Source organism: Macaca fascicularis, chromosome 11 (assembly GCF_037993035.2).
Source record: "Macaca fascicularis isolate 582-1 chromosome 11, T2T-MFA8v1.1".
NCBI lineage: Eukaryota > Metazoa > Chordata > Mammalia > Primates > Cercopithecidae > Macaca > Macaca fascicularis.
Window position 1 is genome coordinate 855,341 of NC_088385.1, and position 18,038 is coordinate 873,378.

The following is an 18,038-nucleotide window of genomic DNA, read 5'->3' on the forward strand; positions in this document are numbered from 1 at the left end:
ACCACTCAACTATTTTTATGGCCGTGCAGTGGAATCCTGAGTCTCAAACTAAATATAGATGTGGGAAGTGAGAGCGCACAGCCTCCTGTAATCCTGTGAGCCTGGCTCTGGCTGCGACTTTCTCAGCCCCTTGCCGCACTTGATGCTCCTTCCCATCTGGCCAGCTGGCCCTGGCTGTTGCTCCTCTGGCAGTGCTACTCGCTCCTCTTCCTGGTTCTTTAAGAAACAAGGAGACCCAGCGCGGTGGCTCATGCCTGTAATCACAGCGCTTTGGGAGGTCAAGGCGGATGGATCACGGGAGCCCAGGAGTTCGAGACCAGCCTGGGCAACATGATGAAACCCTGTCTCTACAAAAAAGTCAAAAAGAAATTATCTGGGTGTGGTGGCACATGCCTGTGGTCCCAGCTACTTGGGAGGATTGCTTGAGCCTGGGAGGTTGGAGGTTGGAGGTTGCAGTGAGCTGAGATCGCGCCACTGCACTCCAGACTGGGCAATGGAGTGAGATCCTGTTTCAAAAAGAAAAGAAAAGAAAGAAACAGGGTTCTTTCCTGACTGACCCCTAGCTTCCCCTCTTCCTTCAGGTCTACGCTGCCTCCTGTGCAGACCTTTGACTCCCATCTTGCTTGGGAGATGCCTTGGAATTCCCTGAGCCAGCTGCTCCTTGATGGCCAAGGAACACAGCCTGCTGCCCTGCTCCAGTCTCGTTCCCAGAGTGCTGCAAGCTCCTGCCCAGCCCAGCCTCACAGCACGACCAGGGATACCCAACACATAAAAACCTCATTCTGGTCCCCTAGACTACCTCATGTTTAGGTTTTACCACATCCATCCAGCAGTGTAGCTTCCCCATCAGTACTCGTCAACGTGGGGGATTTGGGATTGCTAGAGCCACAGGGGACTGAAATCTGCTTCAAGCCATTGGCCCTGGAAGAAGCCTTCGGCTCGGATTCTGTAAGCTTCCCTCAAGAAAGCTTCCCTCAAGGAACGTGGCCCAGTCTCAGTTCTTGGCCTTTGGAAGAGAAAAAGCCAAAGACTGAGAATGGCCATGTTCCTTTTTCATAGGGGTCCTTCCATTGTCAATTTTCTTTGGCCCCCTTCAGCCGCAGAACTCCCAGGGTCACAGCCTTGGGCTGTGGTTCCCACAACTACAATGTGATTGATACCCCCAGACTGTGCGCCACAGGGGCTCTGAGAATGCCCCTCCCAGGCTCATGCTGTGAGGTAGATTGGGGGCTCTATCGTTCCAAGGCCTAAGGCACTTGAATGGTTCCCCCTGCTGCCCCCACCCAAGTGTGGTGATTGCACTCGGGCCTATGGGGACCTCTCTCGTTTCTTTACTTCACCAGCAGCGATGGGTCCTGGCCCCTCTCCCTAAAGGCCCCGCATCTCAGGGATTTGCTCAACCTGCTGGGACCCTGTCTCACCCTGCACTAGGCCTCAGTTTCCACCACAGTGAAATAGGGATGCAGAGACGCTGCATGCCACCGTCTGCCCTGGTGACGAATCAGGTACAGAGAGCTGAGCGTGTTGAGTGTGGAGCCCCAGGAAGCAGGATCTGAGAACAGCTGGTTCTCGCTGTATTGAGGATACATTTTCTGCCTCTTGGTGCTCACAAAATGCAGCACTGGTTGATTTCAAGGATGCAAGAAGCATTATCTGAGGAAGAAATATTCCTTTCTTTCTGTCATTTGCACAGATGAAATAAAAGGGCTGGGTCAGGAAGGTGAATGAATAAAAAGTGCTTTTGTGTGGCCTTTGCCTTTATTATGTGCCTTGCCATTCACTGTTGTATTTGCTCTCCTAAAAGCCCTGCAAGGTGCAGGAGCTACTATTATCCTAGCTTTACTGGCAAGAAAACTGAGACTTTGAGAGATAAGGGACCTAAATGAATGCACACAGGGACTGTGACCCACCTGTGGAGAACTGGTACACCTGGCATGGACCCCCAAAAGCTTTGCTGGGGTGTGAGGGTGGTGGCAGAACCTCAAGCCAGCCCTCCTGAGGTGAGAAAGCCTTACTCTGTGGGCAGAAGCAGGTTGTGCCCACAGTCCCCTGCCTCCCAGGTGGACAGATTCTGATGGGACATCCTGGCAACAACCTCAGGTTGGTGCCACCAAGAGATCCTGTCCGTTCCCTCCTGTCCACTGCTCACCTTGCCAGCTCCTGGCGTCCCGTGTCCGTCTGCTATGGTGGCGTGTTCCGGGGAGGGTGGGAGGAGAGCAAGGCAGAGAAAGACGGGAAGGCTGTGGCCTGAAGACTAAGGATTCAGGAAGAAGCTTGGGGGCAGCATCGGAGGATGACCTAGGCCGTGATCCCTCTACCCACAGTCTCAGGGCAGCTCCTTTCCAGCTACAGCCAAACAGGAGCTTGGGCCTTTCTTGATGTGAATGTTCTCCGCTGTGGTTTGAATGTTTGTCCCCTCCAAACCTCATGTGGAAATTCAGTCCCAGAGTTGGAGGTGGGGCCTAACTTGAGGTATCTGGGTCATGGAAGTGGCTTCCTCATGAGTAGGTTAGCACCCGCTCTGGGGAGTTGGGGGTGAGTGAATTCTCGCTCTGTTAGTTCCCCTGAGAGCTGGCACCTCCCTCCCCTCTCTCTCTTGCTTCCTCTCTTGCTATGTCATCTCCGCACACACTGGCTCCCCTTACCCCTCCGCCATGAATGGAAGCAGCCTGAGGCCTCACCAGAAGCAGATGCTGGAGCCATGCCTCTTGTTCAGCCTGCAGAACCATGAGCCAGATAAACCTCTTTTCTTTGTGAGTCATTCAGCCTCAGGTATTCTCTTAGAGCAGCACAAACAGTCTAGGGCATTCTGTTATCTGGTGGACTCCCCGAGGCAGGGACTGCAGTGATGCTTCTTTGCATACTAAAGCATTGAGTGCCATCATTATACCAGGCCCTGATCTAGGCACTAGGCACTCCCTGTCCAGCCTTGGTAAATAAGCACATGAATGCCCACTGGCCAAAAACCCTTTGAAGAAGAGTGGTGGGTATGATCCTTGACAGGCGCCTGCCTGGGGCTTAGGCTTGCTACTAACTAGCTATGTGACCTTAGGAAGCTTAAGCTAAGACATGCCCAGGTCAGGAAACTTAGACCATGACCTTAGGCAGGGTGGGTGGCCAGGCTGGTCAAAGGCAGGCAGGGCAGGACTTACAATTCAGCGTGAGCTAAACCCGGAAAGAAGACAAGAAGCATTCTGGCCTAGGCTGAGGAGACCCGAGGAGCAGGAGGTGGACAGAGGAGCTCAGAGGCAGAACTGGAAGACAAGCTCCCCTCTTGGCTGAACTGTCCCCCAGTGGCAGCAGAAGCCCCAACAACACTACCAGCCCAAGCCCAAGGTGCTGAAGGACATGGTCCTTCTTGCTGAAAAATATTCAGTTACCTATCACATGTGTCACTGCAGCTGAGTCTGGGGACTTGGGAGAACCAGCAGGTGCCTGCCCTCAGTGTCTGGACAGAGGAGTGGCTCCCAACCTTGGGAGGAAGCCTCTGGGAAACAGAGGCAGGATCAGAGCAGTCCCCCCAGGCACCACTGTGCCAGCCTATGACCATGTGGGTAAGCTTTCCTTCCTGAAATGTCAGTGCTGTGGGTAGTGAACAAGCCATGCCTCTTTGCCTATGCTCTTGATGGCTTTCGTCAGGAATTCCAAACCTGCCCTGGACCCAGGAGCAGCTGGAGGCCTGGAACTGGGGGTGTAGGCTCTCCATTGTACTGCGCACCTGGGTCCACCTGCCCCGCATTGTCTGGGCTCTGGGCCCTTCTTGCTCCTGCTCCATCTCCTCATTCGTTTTCCCCTTTTCTTCAGGCCAGGAAGCCTGGGTGCTATCGAAAGATGTTTAGGTTTCAGACAGTTCTCTAGTCTTTGACTTGCCCCAGGAGTGAACCTCAGGCTGGAAGACTGACCCGGAATTTTGGCCAGGGAACCACTGCAGATAAGTCCCTTCTCCACTCAGCCTCAGTTTTCTCATTTGTAAAATGAGGGCTCAGATTCAATTATTTACTTTATTGCCCTTTAAAAAACTTATATTTGTTGCATCTATTATTAGTCTATGACCTACTGATTGTATATAATCTGTAACAAAAAATACATTAAATGAACAGAAGTCCAAGATGAAAATTGCCCATGATCTATTCTGTGAAATGACATCAATATTTGTGTTGGTTTCTGACATTTTCCAGCTCTTACTCAGGTTCACATTCAGTTTTAACGGATTTACGGTAATATCACACATGGGAATTTCATATTGAGTTTTTAATGGATTTACGGTAATATCACACATGGGAATTTACACTTAACACTGTCCGTCAACATTTTACCCTAAGCATCACTTTTCCTTTTCCTACCTCTGTCTTTTTCCCCTGCTCTCATCTGCTGAGGTACAGTGTTAATAGTTTAGTTTGCATTCATATATAAGTAGAGTATACATTCAAAGAATTTGCATTTGGTGAGAGAAGTCATTTTTTATTTTATAAAATTGGGATCACTCTTTATAGATTTCTCTGCTTTTCTCATTTAATAATATGCTGTGGGGCTGGGTGCGGTGGCTCAAGCCTGTAATCCCAGCACTTTGGGAGGCTGAGACGGGAGGATCACGAGGTCAGGAGATCGAGACCATCCTGGCTAACACGGTGAAACCCCATCTCTACTAAAAAAATACGAAAAACTAGCCGGGCGAGGTGGCGGGCGTCTGTAGTCCCAGCTACTCAGGAGGCTGAGGCAGGAGAATGGCGTAAACCCGGGAGGCGGAGCTTGCAGTGAGCTGAGATCCGGCCACTGCACTCCAGCCTGGGCGACAGAGCGAGACTCCGTCTCAAAAAAATAAATAAATAAATAAAATAATAATAATATGCTGTGGAAATCCCTCCAGACTGCGGGATAGAGTGCTAACCAGTTCTTTTTTAATAGGTGGCGTGATTCCATGGTACGGTTGAAGGTATTACAGTTTATTCAACCATTTCCTGATTGATGAGGACTTTAGCTGTTTGCATTTCCCCCCCACCTCCCCACCACCACACTAAAAACAATGCTTCTGTTGAAGAAAAGAGTCAAACTCTGTAAAACATTTGAAGAGATTTATTCTGAGCCAAATATGAGTGACCATGGCCTGAGGCACAGTCTCAAGAGGGCGTAAGAACATGTGCCCAAGGCGGTTGGGCTGCAGCTTTGTTTTATACGTTTTAGGGGGACATGAGACATCAGTGACTTATGTAAGTAAGTGAGAGTGAACCACGGTGTACATTGGTTCAATCTGGAAAGGTGGGACAACTTGAAATATGGTGGGAGCTTCCAGGCCATAGGCAGATTCAGAGATTTTCTGATTGACAATTGGTTGAAAGAGTCGTTACTATCGAAAGACGTGGAATCAGTAGAAGGGAGTGTCTGGGTTAAAATGAGACGGTGTGAAGACCAACATTCTTATTATGCAGGTGAAGCCTCCAGGTACGGGCTTCGGAGAGAAGAGATTGTAAGTTTTTCTTATCAGATTTAAAAAGGTGCTAGACTCTTAATTGATTTTCTCCTGGATCAGGGAAAAGACCTGGAATAGGAAGAGGATTCTCTACAGAATGTAGATTTTCCCCACAAGAGAGCTTCCCAGGCCATTTCTGAGACGTATTTGCAAAGCTAATATATAAAAGAAATGTATTTTGCTGTAAAATAGTTCAGTTTCTTTTAGGGTCTGCTATCGGTCATATGATGCTGTACTAGAGTCAGGTTGGAATTTGCTACAGATTTTGTCTCATTGCTACAAAGAGTCTGTTTTGTCACTCTTAAGAGCTCTGTTAAGACTGTTTTAATGTTTTTTGTTAAATGTTAATGCTGGCCAGCTGTGCCTGAATTCCTAAGGGAGGAGGGGATAAGGAGGCGTGTCCTACGCCTGCTTCCCATCATGGCCTGAACTAGGTTTCCTTGGAATGCCCTTGGCTGAGAAGGGGGTCCATTCAGTCTGCAGCAGGACGGGCCGCAGACAAAACCTCTCAGACCCCGAGTTGTAGAAGGAAGGGCTTCATTCATCTGGGAGCATCGGCAAGCTACTGCCTTAAAATCCGAGCTCCCTGAGTGCACAATTTCTGGCCTTTTTGAGGGCTCACAACACTAAAGATTTCACATGAAAGGGTCGTGATTGATTTGAGCAAGCAGCGGGTATGTGACAGGGGCTGCATGCACCGGTGGTCAGAGAGAAACAGAACAGGGCTGGGAGTTTCATGGTGTTCTTCTATACAATGTCAGGAACGTGGGTTTCTAAGTCATGAGTTGATTTTTAACTACTGGGTTTAGGCCAGGCAGACCCAGGCCTGGTGCCGGGCTGCCTGTCTTTGGTTTTTCTTCATTGCTTTTTTCTTAAAACAGGTACTGAGTATAAAACAATATAAAACAATAGGAGAGAGTCTCTCTCTTTCCTCAAGTCAACTGGAGGGCTTAGAATTTTGTTCTTGGTTTACATTTCCATAAACATTTCGTAATCCACATCTACATAGACAGTGGGTCGGGCACCCCTCTCTCCACATCCTCTCCAGCACTCACAGTTAGCAGTCTTTTTAATGTGTGCCAGCCAGTCTGCTGGATGAGAAATGGCATCACGGCATGACTTTAATTTGCATTTTCCTATTTACCAGTAAGCGTCTTTCCATTGGTATGAATTTGGTCTTGATTTGAGTTTGTGAGGCAGAATAGCAGAGATGTAAACCGTATTTGTGGGCTGTTTGGGTTTCCCGTTCTGTCAACTGCTGTTCCTATTCTCTGGCTGTTTTTTCTGCTGGGTTTGTCTTTGCACTATGGACGTGCTGAAACTCAGTGCAGAGTGTTAACTTGCCTTCTGTCAACATTTTGCACATATATTTTCCTAGTCTATCATTTGTGTTTTGACTTATTAGGGTATTCGTTTTCATACAGAGTTTTTTCTTCATTTTACGTAGTCAGACATGTTTATCTTTTTTTAATGGCTTTTCAGTTTCCCATTTTGTTTTTAAAATCTCCTCAACACATCAGCTATATTCCTAAGCTTTCTTCTGATTTTTTTTCTGTTTAATTTCTCTCATTTAAACATATAACCTTTCTGGAATTTATTTTTTGTCAAATTAAAGGTTGGCTCAGACAGGTGTGATGGCTCATGCCGGTAATCCCAGTGCTTTAGGAGGCCAAGACGGGAGGATTGCCTGAGGCCAGGAGTTCGAGACCAGGCTGGGCAACATAGTGAGACCTCTGTCTCTGCGAAATTTTTTAAAATTAGCTGAGCCTGGTGGCACACGGCTGTAGCTGAGACAGGAGGATTGCTTGAGCCCAGAAGGCCAAGGTTACACTGAGCTATGATCACACCACTGCACTCCAGCCTGGGCAACAAAGCAAAGCCCTGTCTCTAAACAAACAAACAAACAAACAAAAATTAAGATAGGCTCCAGTGTTCTTTCTTCCATGCAGATAGCCAAATTCAGCATTTCCTGTCTACACTCTCAGACCCAGTGGGCCCCCAACAGGTGGCTGGAAGGTGGCTGCCACATTTGGGGCTAGGAGGTCTGGGAAGTGGTGCAGATGCCCCTCCCCCAGCCATGGCGATATTCTACTTTTGTTGTTTTACACAATAGGCTTCCAGTAAAGATTTGGGTTGGACAAAGTGTTCTGAAGCTGAAGGAATTTTGAAAATCCCTTTCAGATGATCTCTGGGGGCCCTTCCAGGTTTGACATTCTCTGACTCAATAATGCCCAGGACAGCAACTGCTTATTAAGGAAGAGAAGGCAATGGCTCGGTGTATCTTTATCCAAAAGTAATTTCAATACTGAATTCTAGGTTGGCTCAAAGTGGATATTGGAATCACAGCATTTCAGAGGTGGAAGGGACCTCGGAAATCCTCTAGTCTAGTGCCTCTCAATCCTGGCTGCCTTTAGAATCACCTGGGAGTTTGTTAAAAAGTCCTGGTGCGGCCGGGTGCGGTGGCTCAAGCCTGTAATCCCAGCACTTTGGGAGGCCGAGACGGGCGGATCACGAGGTCAGGAGATCAAGACCATCCTGGCTAACACGGTGAAACCCCGTCTCTACTAAAAAATACAAAAAACTAGCCAGGCGAGGTGGCGGGCGCCTGTAGTCCCAGCTACTCGGGAGGCTGAGGCAGGAGAATGGCGTAAACCCGGGAGGCGGAGCTTGCAGTGAGCTGAGATCCGGCCACTGCACTCCAGCCTGGGCGACAGAGCATGACTCCGTCTCAAAAAAAAAAAAAAAAAAAAAAAGTCCTGGTGCCCTGGACTCATGCCAGACCACGGAAATCAGAGTCCCTGGGGGGAAGGGAAGGGTCCAGGCATAAACTGTTTTAAAAATCTCCTCGTGATTCTAATATACAGCTAGGGCTGAGAACCACTTCGCTAGTTCAGCTCCCTTATTTCATTAGTAAGTCAGCTGAAGCCCAGAAAAGGTGAGCCACGTATGACACAGCTGGCTAACTGTAGGGTTGGGACTAGAACCCAGATCCCTGCCTCCTGGGTTGACTTTTTCATCTACACCAAGTGCCTCATCAAGCACCACTCCTTGGATGTTTAGCTGGTGACACTAAAGTCCCTGTATGAATGTTTTGTAACTTTGTATATGATCAGCTTAAAAGTATTCGCTGCATGCAATTCTGTGCATCCTGGAGAAACAGACTTAGTTCTACCTTGGAGGACCGTGGTGGAGAACAGGGTCATAAAGAGCAAACTGTGATAACAGAGCAGGACGTTTGGTATGTGCACGTGAGAGCGCCTGCTGCAGGGAGGGCTGCGGAAATGGGAAGGGTGAGTTGCCAGGGAGGCCAAGGAGGCTTCACACAGGAGGTGGCGTTTGAATTGAGCCTAGTGGGGGATTGAAGAGGACTCTGATGGACAGAGAATCAATGCTGCACTCTTGCCCGGGGCAGTGATTGGCTGCCTGAGTTTTACGCAGGGGCTCGAAAGGGCAGGGATGGGGGCAGCAGGGTTTCAGGGCAGAAATGCTTTAGTATCAGGCAGGGTGGGGACCCAGCCTGTGTCAGGCGCTCTGATCTCCCTCTGCTCTGCCCGCAGGAATGAGACCGTGCTGCACCAGTTCTGCTGCCCAGCCGCCGACGCCGAGCAGAAGCCGGCCTGCTCCGACCTGGCCTCCCACAGGTGGGAACTGTGGCCCTTCCTCCATTCTGCACCCCCACCTTGCTTCCTGTTGCAACAAAGCACATACCACTGCACTAGCTACTGGGCCGCCTCCTCTTGAGTCTCATGTGGGGTAATTTGTTTGCTTTCACCTCCTTCCTCAGACTTCAGTTTCTCTCTGCTCCCTCTGGACCCCAAATGAGCCATTCCCAACGTTTAAGGTCATTATGCCCTAGCGATCACACCCCAAACGTATGCTCCTTTCTCCTGAACAGCCCATGTAAAATCTAATCTTCGTAAGCAGCCAGGAAAATTGGTTTGATTGGGGATATTCACGTATCTTACACGGTAGGGTGCCTGGCACACAGTGGTGTGCGCTCAGCCCATGCATAGTGCCCAGCCTTCATCTTACATCAAGGATTTATACTTTTCTTTCTGGTTTCTCTTCTTCCAGTCAGCCCAGGTGCCTGTCTTTAATTTTCAGGATCTCTCAGCCCTGGCTACATTAGTTGACAGCCTTGGGATGGAGTGGGAGTGTTGAGGAGTCAGGTTTTAGAGCCATAGTCCTAAGCTTTCTCCTCTGTTTTTTCCTGGGTTCTCCTCCTGCCATCTGCCTCCCTGTCCTCCTTCCTGGTGCTCCCTCTCCGTCCTGGGATCAGCCTTCTCCCTCCGCATCTGCTTCTGTCTCTCTGCCCTCGTGTTTCTGGTTTCTCCTCTTCTGTGCCCATGTTGTGCTCCCCGCCCGCCCCCGGTGTCCTCTGTGACAAGTTTTGGGCCAGGCCTGGGGACATAAAGGCACATAAGGCCAACTTGGACCCTTGAGAAGTTCCCCATGCAGTGGGACATTAGGATACCCTCAAAAGGAAAACTGCTCACCTGGAAATTAGAAGGAAGAAGAGAAATGGGAGAATGGAACGGTGGAGGGGGAAGGAAAGAGGAGAGCGTGGAGATGTGGAAGACACCAGGACGCTGTAGAGGAGGACCCTGACTGCCCTGGCCCCTTCCCATGAGCCCTCACTGTTCAGACACATGGCCCGAGTCTCCGGCCTAGAAACGCCTTCCTTGGTGTGGGGGAGAAGAGAGAAAAACTGTCTGGCCTGCCTCCAGCTCCATCAGTTCAACTCAGTTCAGTAAGCACTTTATTGATACTAACCAAGCACCAGGCCTCAGTGAGGATGGAGAACACACCCTTGAGAAGCCCAGACCTGGCAGGGGCGGGCAACAGAGACGGTCCCTTAGGTTTCCTGTGGTCTCCCCTCCCATCCACTGTCAGCCTGCATGCTCGCTTACGCACCAGCACGCCCCTGCTGCCTGTGTGGTGCCCACCTGCAGCCCTAGCTCCAGGTGGGAAGGAGTGGCAGAGAGGCAGCCCCAGCAGCATGCCAGAACGCCAGAACGTAGGTAGATGTGGGGCAGGGGAGGGGTGCTGCCCTCTCAAGGGGCTGGGGCTCCAAGGGACTAGGGTTATTTTCCAGTGTTTGAGGTGGATGATAGGAAACCCATGATCTTAGTTTCCAAGAGGTTTGTTGTTCACCTTCCCCTGGGAGGTGTGGGCTTTGAGGTTGGGGACAGGGGGTGCTCTGGGGAGGGAGTGTGGGAGGTGGGAGATTCTCTTGAATGTTGGTTCATGGAGGGGCCTATACACCCTGCCTATGCGGGCCCTCCCCCTGGGTGGGGACAGGAGGCTTGCCCCCCAAGATGGTCCAGGGCTTCAGCTGCTGTCTGTCTCTCGTTCCCAGTTACTCCACGTTGTCCTGTCTGTCTGATTTGTAGTTTCCTAGAGCCTGTTTTTGTCTGTCTGTCTCTGTCTGATGTGGCTTTCTTGGCCTCTGTGAGAGGAGTCCCTCTGGATGTTTTCTGGACAGCCCAACAGTGTGTGTGTTTGCTCTTGGCTTCTTGGGGGAATTCTATCCTAAGATAAAGTTTTCCCTGATCAGACTCGCAGCATCCCTGCTCCCAACCCTATCAACGATTCCTTCACCAAACCTCATCCCTTCCCCTAGTCCAGCTGTCCCACCTCCAGAGCACAGCCACAACTTCCCAGCAAGCTCCTCTAGTGGAATGTGTCACAGTCAGAGGCCAGCCTGTGGGGCTGGCACAGGCGGGTAGGTCACACAGCCCTCTCAGGAGATCTGGTATGGGCTGGAGCTCTGAGACAAGCCAGGCTCCTCCTCCATCAGTCTGGCTCCTCCCCTGTCAGTCTGGCTTCTTCCCTGTCAGTCTGGTTTCCCACTAGCTCAGCCAGTAGGAATCATGGCCTCCTGAGGATTTCTAGGATCAGCCGTTGGCGTCTCTAGGAGACCCCAATAAGGAATCCAAAGTCAGTGAATCAGGTGTCAGGGCCTTTGGTGTGCGGACTCAGCCAGCCACAGGATCTCCCTTGCCATCCTCCTCTGCAGTCTGGCTAAGGTCGGCCCCCACTCCAGCTCCAGGGCTGAGCAGGTGCCCTCCCTGGGGCACTGCAGTGGCTGCTCCTCTGGCTGATCAGAGATGTAGAGATGCTGCTCAGCCCAGAGGAAAGTCGGCTCCCTCCCAGAAAGACCCAGGGCCAGAAGAGAGCCTCACGGCTCCCGAAGAGGCAGAGAAGCCTCAGCCCTACCGAGGCCAGCACAGCCTTCCTTCCCCAGCCACCTGCAGAGGAGCAGCTGGGGGCTGGGGTCAGGGAAACTGTCTTGGGGCTGGGAGCCTGACAGGGAGTGGTTCTCCCAGGAGCAGGAACCCCTGAAATTGAGCACATCCAGAAGTGTGGGTGTCTGCAAAGGGAGGCTGAAGGGTGGGCGTCAGCGATCTGGGGTACAGTGGAGCAGCTATGGGGCTGGCAAAGCCCCGCGAAGCTGGATGACCAGATAGAGTTATTATGGGTTCTGCTCTGCCCTGGTTCCCCACACCCCGCTAGGAAGGCAATCTATGTCTGCCAGGGTAATTAGGCCCTCAGGTGGGAGCTGGGGGTGGTGCCTCCTCCCAGCAGCCAGCCAGGGAGCAGCAACTGCGTGCCAGGCTCTTTCTCGCCAGAAAAGTTCGCCCCGTGGTCTTTGCCCCTACCGACCGCCTCCCTGCTGCCAGCTAATGACAGGGCTTTATTCTGGGGCGCTGAATAGGCCAGTAATTGCAGCCCTACTTTCGATCCTGCGGGCTCCCTTCCCTTTCAGGCTCTCAGCGACATTCAGAACAATGACCCAGTAGCTGGCCAGCTGCCTCCCAGCATAGAGCCCATTTGTCTCAAGGGTGATAATGGGGCCAAGATGAGGAAGATGGGCTTCTATTAGAGTAATGGGAGGAGGCGGCTGTGGGAGAGGGTGGGGCTCAGGAGAAGCAGGCTGGTTTCAGGAGCGAGAGGAGGGCTCAAGAAGGGGAGAAGGGCTCAAGAAGGAGAGGTGGGCTCAGGAAGGGGAGGCGGGGCTCAGGAGGGGAGGTGGAGTTAAGGACGGGGAAGCGGGGCTCAGGAGGGGAGGCGGGGCTCAGGAGGGGAGGCGGGGCTCAGGAGGGGAGGCGGGGCTCAGGAGGGGAGGCGGGGCTCAGGAGGGGAGGCGGGGCTCAGGAGGGGAGGCGGGGCTCAGGAGGGGAGGCGGGGCTCAGGATGGGGAGGCAGGCTCAGGCGGGGAGGCGGGGCTCAGGCAGCAGAGGCGGGGCTCAGGAGGGGAGGCGGGGCTCAGGAGGGGAGGCGGGGCTCAGGAGGGGAGGCGGGGCTCAGGAGGGGAGGCGGGGCTCAGGAGGGGAGGCAGGACGCAGGATGGGGAGGCAGGCTCAGGCGGGGAGGCGGGGCTCAGGCAGCAGAGGCGGGGCTCAAGTGGGGAGGCGGGGCTCAGGAGGGGAGGCGGGGCTCAGGACGGGGAGGTGGTAGGCAGGAAACAGAACAACCCCTAGGCCTCCAGAGCAAGAAGGGATCTGGGTAGGGGTCTAAGGGGCACTCTGAGCCTCTGCTAACTGAACTGACTCACTGCTGGTCCTTGCTTCTTCCTTTTCAACCACCCCATCCTTACTCCAAGATGGAAGACCTATTGAACATACCATTTATTGAACGTGCCAGGGACATGGTGCTGGGCACTCTTGATATTTTTATCTCACGTAATTCTGTGAGATAGGTGTTATTCCCATTTACAGATAAGGAATCCAGGATGGAGAGAAATTAGGTATCTTGACCGAGAGACCACTGCTAATTATTTCTGGAACTGGACAGTGAACCCAGGTCCAACTCCAACACACAACCTCTTTTCACAGAGTTGCTGCTAGAATTTTTTTTTAAGCGCTCAAGAGAAATCCTCCCAGCCATTTCACTGGATCTTAAATAACATGTATTTTCTCTGATTATAAGTCATACACGCTAGTTGTTGGAAATGTGGAAAATACAAAATATAAAGAAGAAAATATAAATGGGACTTCATCATGTAGAATTAACTGATGTTAGTATTTTAGTGTGCAGCCTCCCAATGTTTTATTTTTCTCTGCGTTGGGTTTTACATCCTCCCCACGCCAATCAAAAAAAAAAAGAAAAAAGAAAAAAGATTTTGTAATCTGCATTTCCCACTTGGGCGAGGCGTACTGCGCCCCTTTACAGGGGCTCCTACCCTAACCAGTCCCTCCCGGGCCACCCACCCTGGTGGCCCACGTGGCTCGCCTCGTCGCCGCTAGGCAGCAGCAAGGCAGGGGCTCTGCCGAGGCCTCCACGTGGGTTACCCCTTCCGAGAACGCTGCGGGAGAGCCCTGCATTAGCATAGCTGGAGCATCTCCGCCTCTCCTGCCTCTTTCCATCGGCCGTGATGGGGCCTGAAGCATGATCAATGGACCAGCCAGTGTTTACCCAGCGATTACGGAGCAATTAAATTCTCAATCGATACAGCTTAGTCTTCAAACAGCTGGGCTGGGGCGCCGCGGCCTCACGTGCCTGCTCCAGGAGTGGCATCCAGGCTGCTGAGAAACCGGCAACACCCACTGGTGGCTTCGGGTGGCAGCGTGGGTCGGTCGGGCGGTACAGCTGCGTCCTCTTTCCCTAGAAAAGGGCAGAAAAGCCCTCGGCTTCCCCCAGAGGCCCTGTGGGGCAGGCCCACCCTGCCTGCCTGGCCCCAAGCCCCGGGTCTCTGCCTCCCGCCCCGGGAAGGCCATGGCGGCAGGGGAGGTTAAGGGAAGTTTTCTTTGCCTCCTTCAGGGTTCACTGGTTGGTTGGGAGAGGACTTTGGAGAGGTTGGGATGGGGTGAAAATCCCCACAAGGCCCCTGCAGTGGCGGGAGCATCTTGCCTGCTGGCGGGGCAAGCTGGGGGGCGGGAATCCTGGGGTCTGAAGACTGGGCTCTGGGGCGGGATGGAGCGCACCTGCGCAGAGGAGCATCCAGGGGAGAGGGGGCTTGCTCCTGTGGTTTGGGCTTTGAGAGCAGGTGTGCTCATGGGTGGCTGAGGAGCTGTGTAGTTAGAGCAGAATCCAGCCGGCCTGGGCTCCATGCCCAGGAAGATGGCCGAATTCCGACCTGGAGCTACAGGAATCTGCCCTAAGGAACTGTGTGACCTGTCACTTTACTACCCTGTGCATTTTTGTCCCATTTGTGTCTTCCTCGCCAGATTCAGGAGGCATAAAAAACAAAATAGAGGTGAAAGTACTTTGAGACTTTGGCGGGGGGCGGGGGGGGGGGGGCGGTATTAAAATATCCCAGAGAGTATTAGGAAGGTTTTGTCTTGTCATTGACTTTTGACTTTGTGTTCAGAGGACTCTCCTCAGCTGGGATGTGAAACTCCTGTTCGGAGTCAACTATTTGCCCAGGCCAATTTCCTTTTGTAATTTTCCCTGCCAGGCCTTGAGGCCTTGAGCCATCCTCTGAGACCGGCCTCTTCACGTGACCTAGGCTGTCACCAGAGGGTGCTTGGGAAACCTGTTGAAGATGCTGTGCTGGGCTGCCCTCAAAGAGCTGCTCATTAAGGCAGACCACTTTTTGTCAGCAGCATGTTTAGAGATGATTGCAGGAGAGGTCCTGCTAACTCCGTGTCTGTTTTGTGTCTCCCACCCATGAGGGAGAGGAAGCAAATACTAGCCACCATGTCCTGAGTGCTTGCTGTGTGCTATGCAAGAATTCTCTTGTTTAACCCCTAATAGAAGCTGGTGAAATATTATTCCCATTTTACAGCCAAGGAAACTGAGGATCAGAGACAACAAATGCCTTGACCAGGGGCCATGTAGCTGGTGAAGAGCACAGCTAGGTTTTGAACCAGGTGCTTGTCAGCTGCACCTGTAACCACCAGGGCAGGAGGCAGGTGTTGTCAACTGTGGGAAGTGAAGGTAAGGCAGGGAGGTGAACAGCTGCTTCCCACGTCCCCAGCCACAGCCAGTGGGTGACTGAGAGCGTATAGGTTATTGTTCAGGGCCTCAAAAGGCCTGGCCTCTCTTCCCTGCCCCTTTGCCCTGACCCTTGAGGCTGAGTGTGGACTCCAGGTGCCATCAGGTAAATGCACCAGAGCAACCAAACTGAAGAGAGGAGTGGCCCAGAGAACATTTTTAGGGACAGAAACAGCAACAACAACAATGCGAGGCTTTATTAGTTAAGGAAATACACCTAACTAAAGATGATACTTCCAGAACGAGTGAAAGATGCCACGAGGAACATCTAAGCTTTCTCTAGCCCAGGGTATTCAGTAATGCAGTTTTATCCAGTTTCCTGGGAAATGTGTTCTTATTTCATTTACTGGAAGCTTCTTGTTGGAATCTTTTTGGATCTCCTTTTCTCACTTCCAGGGAGAGTAACCTCTGTAGGAATAGAGATTTTTCTAATCCCACTATTTCCTGTGCTTTTGTTTTATTTTCTCTTCTGAAGGGTCTTTACTATTCACTTATCTTTTGCCCAATTATATGACCATAAAAATGATTTTGTACCTGATGTACTTGATGTATGACAAAAAGAGTTTTTAATTTGCTTCATCAAACCAAAAATGAGGAAATAATCTATAGCAAGAGTGATTTGATCAGATATGGCATTCTTAAGACTTTTTACTGCCTTCGAGCAACCATGGAATGGCTTAAGGAAGGAGGTTTTAGAGATTTCTTTTGTTATGATTGAAAAAGCAAAACAGGAAGGACAGCTGCCTGTGAAGAAGGACTGGAGCGTGTTGCTGTCTCCAGCAGGGAGACTTTCCATGATTCCCCTTAGCGCCCTCCAGTTAAAGTGGCTCCCGTTGTCTGAATCAATATTTTCTACCAGGCCAAATCTGGGTATAATTTGTTCTAAGATTATTTTGACCACATCTCCGGCAGTGGCAGCTGGGAGGGGAAGGCCTCCACCCTGGAGAGGTGGTCCACCGTTACCACCAGATACTTTACTCTCCCCGTGTTGGACATTTCTGTAAAATCTACTTGAATGCTTTGAAATGGCCTTAACCCAGGAGGTCTCCCTCTGGTAGTCTGTTTTCTAACCAAACCTTTTTGTTTATTCTCTGGTAGGTCACATAACAGCCACACACTTGTTTAACAAGCGTATAAATCCCAGTACACCCATAATTCTTGAGTATCGCATCACACACGGCCTGGAGACCCCAGTGACCTCCCTTACGGGGTGTGGATATCAGTTCTGTCCTTACGAATTCGCTTATCATTTCGGTCCTGTCACCCACCTCCCATTCTCAGTTTGGCCCTGTCTTGCGCAGCTCTTCCTCCTCCTCTTCAGAAAATTGGGGTTTTAATACCACCTTAGGGATGTCTGGGATTAGGCCAAAGAGTTTAACTTCCTCCTCCAGGGAGGCTTGCTTAGCAGCTTTGTCCACAAGCCTGTTCCCTGCAGCGTCTGTAGTGTTTCCTTTCTGATGGCCGTTTACAGGAACTATGGCTGCCTCTGCTGGAAGCAGGAGGCTTTTTAAGACTTGTTTGAACAGTTTCCCATATACCAATTATCTCCACCTGCTATTCATTAGGCCCTACTTTGTCCAGATCTTTCCAAAGGTGTATACTACTCCATAGGCATATCTGGAATTAGCATATACATGAGCTTCAGGGCTTGGTTAAGAGCATATAATTCACAGGTTTGGGCCGACCAGTTATTGGGTAATCTACCTTTTTCTCATAAGGTTTGTTTGTTTCCATCAATGACAGCCTAGACATTGTGTCTTTTACCACCTATCACTCGGGATGGCCCAACCACAAACAGCCTCATTCCATCAAGTAGTAAAGAAATTCGGTGGAATTTAAGTTCTGGTCTAACTTTAGTTTGATATTCTATAATATCTAAACAGTTATGGTCTGATACCTTCTTATTCTCCTCTCATTTCCCTAAGAAACTGGCTGGAGTTCGTTTAGGCACCTCTCCAGGGCCCACTGACCTCAGGAGGAACTTGAGGAGGCAAGGGACTGACCAGCTGGCCTTTCAGGGTGCCTTCGACTGGGCTCTGCTGGGTCTGGCTCTGGACTGAGAGCTGCTGGTTTGAAGAGCTGCCAGCCTATGGCGCCTTCCCTGATGGGCAGCTCTCATCAGCACAGGCATCCCTGGCTCCTTCTTTGCTTTGAAGGCACCATCCATCTCCCTGGCAGGCCGGGAGCTGCACTGTTTGTATTCCGCGCCACCCCCGCTGGTGACGCAGCAACTGCAAAGGGTTTGTCCCGCTCTGGGAGGGGACCCAGTGGCTTTTCCTCCTCCTCAGCTGCAAGGATCGCCCCCTGGCCCAGACCAGCTCTGGGAAACAGAAATTTTTATTTTTTTTTTTATTTTTTTTTTTTGAGACAGAGTCTCGCTCTGTCGCCCAGGCTGGAGTGCAGTGGCCGCATCTCAGCTCACTGCAAGCTCTGCCTCCCGGGTCTATGCCATTCTCCTGCCTCAGCCTCCCGAGTAGCTGGGACTACAGGCGCCCACCACCTCATCTGGCTAGTTTTTTTGTATTTTTTAGTAGAGACGGGGTTTCACCGTATTAGCCAGGCTGGTCTCGATCTCCTGACCTTGTGATCCGCCCGTCTCGGCCTCCCAAAGTGCTGGGATTACAGGCTTGAG

At 51.3% G+C, this 18,038-nt stretch overlaps 1 protein-coding gene across 14 annotated transcripts in view; it reads left to right on the forward strand.

Moving 5' to 3' along the window:
• IQSEC3 (IQ motif and Sec7 domain ArfGEF 3) overlaps window positions 1-18,038 on the forward strand; it is a 117,199-nt gene that overhangs the window by 24,971 nt on the left and 74,190 nt on the right. For all 14 annotated transcript variants that reach the window (XR_012419824.1, XR_012419825.1, XR_012419826.1 and 11 more), the window contains exon 2: window positions 9,025-9,108. Coding sequence is in view for 9 of the 14 variants with exons in the window: in XM_005569704.5 (XP_005569761.3) it covers window positions 9,025-9,108 (84 nt within the window). In the remaining 5 variants the exon portion in view is untranslated. The remainder of the gene's footprint in view (window positions 1-9,024; window positions 9,109-18,038) is intronic.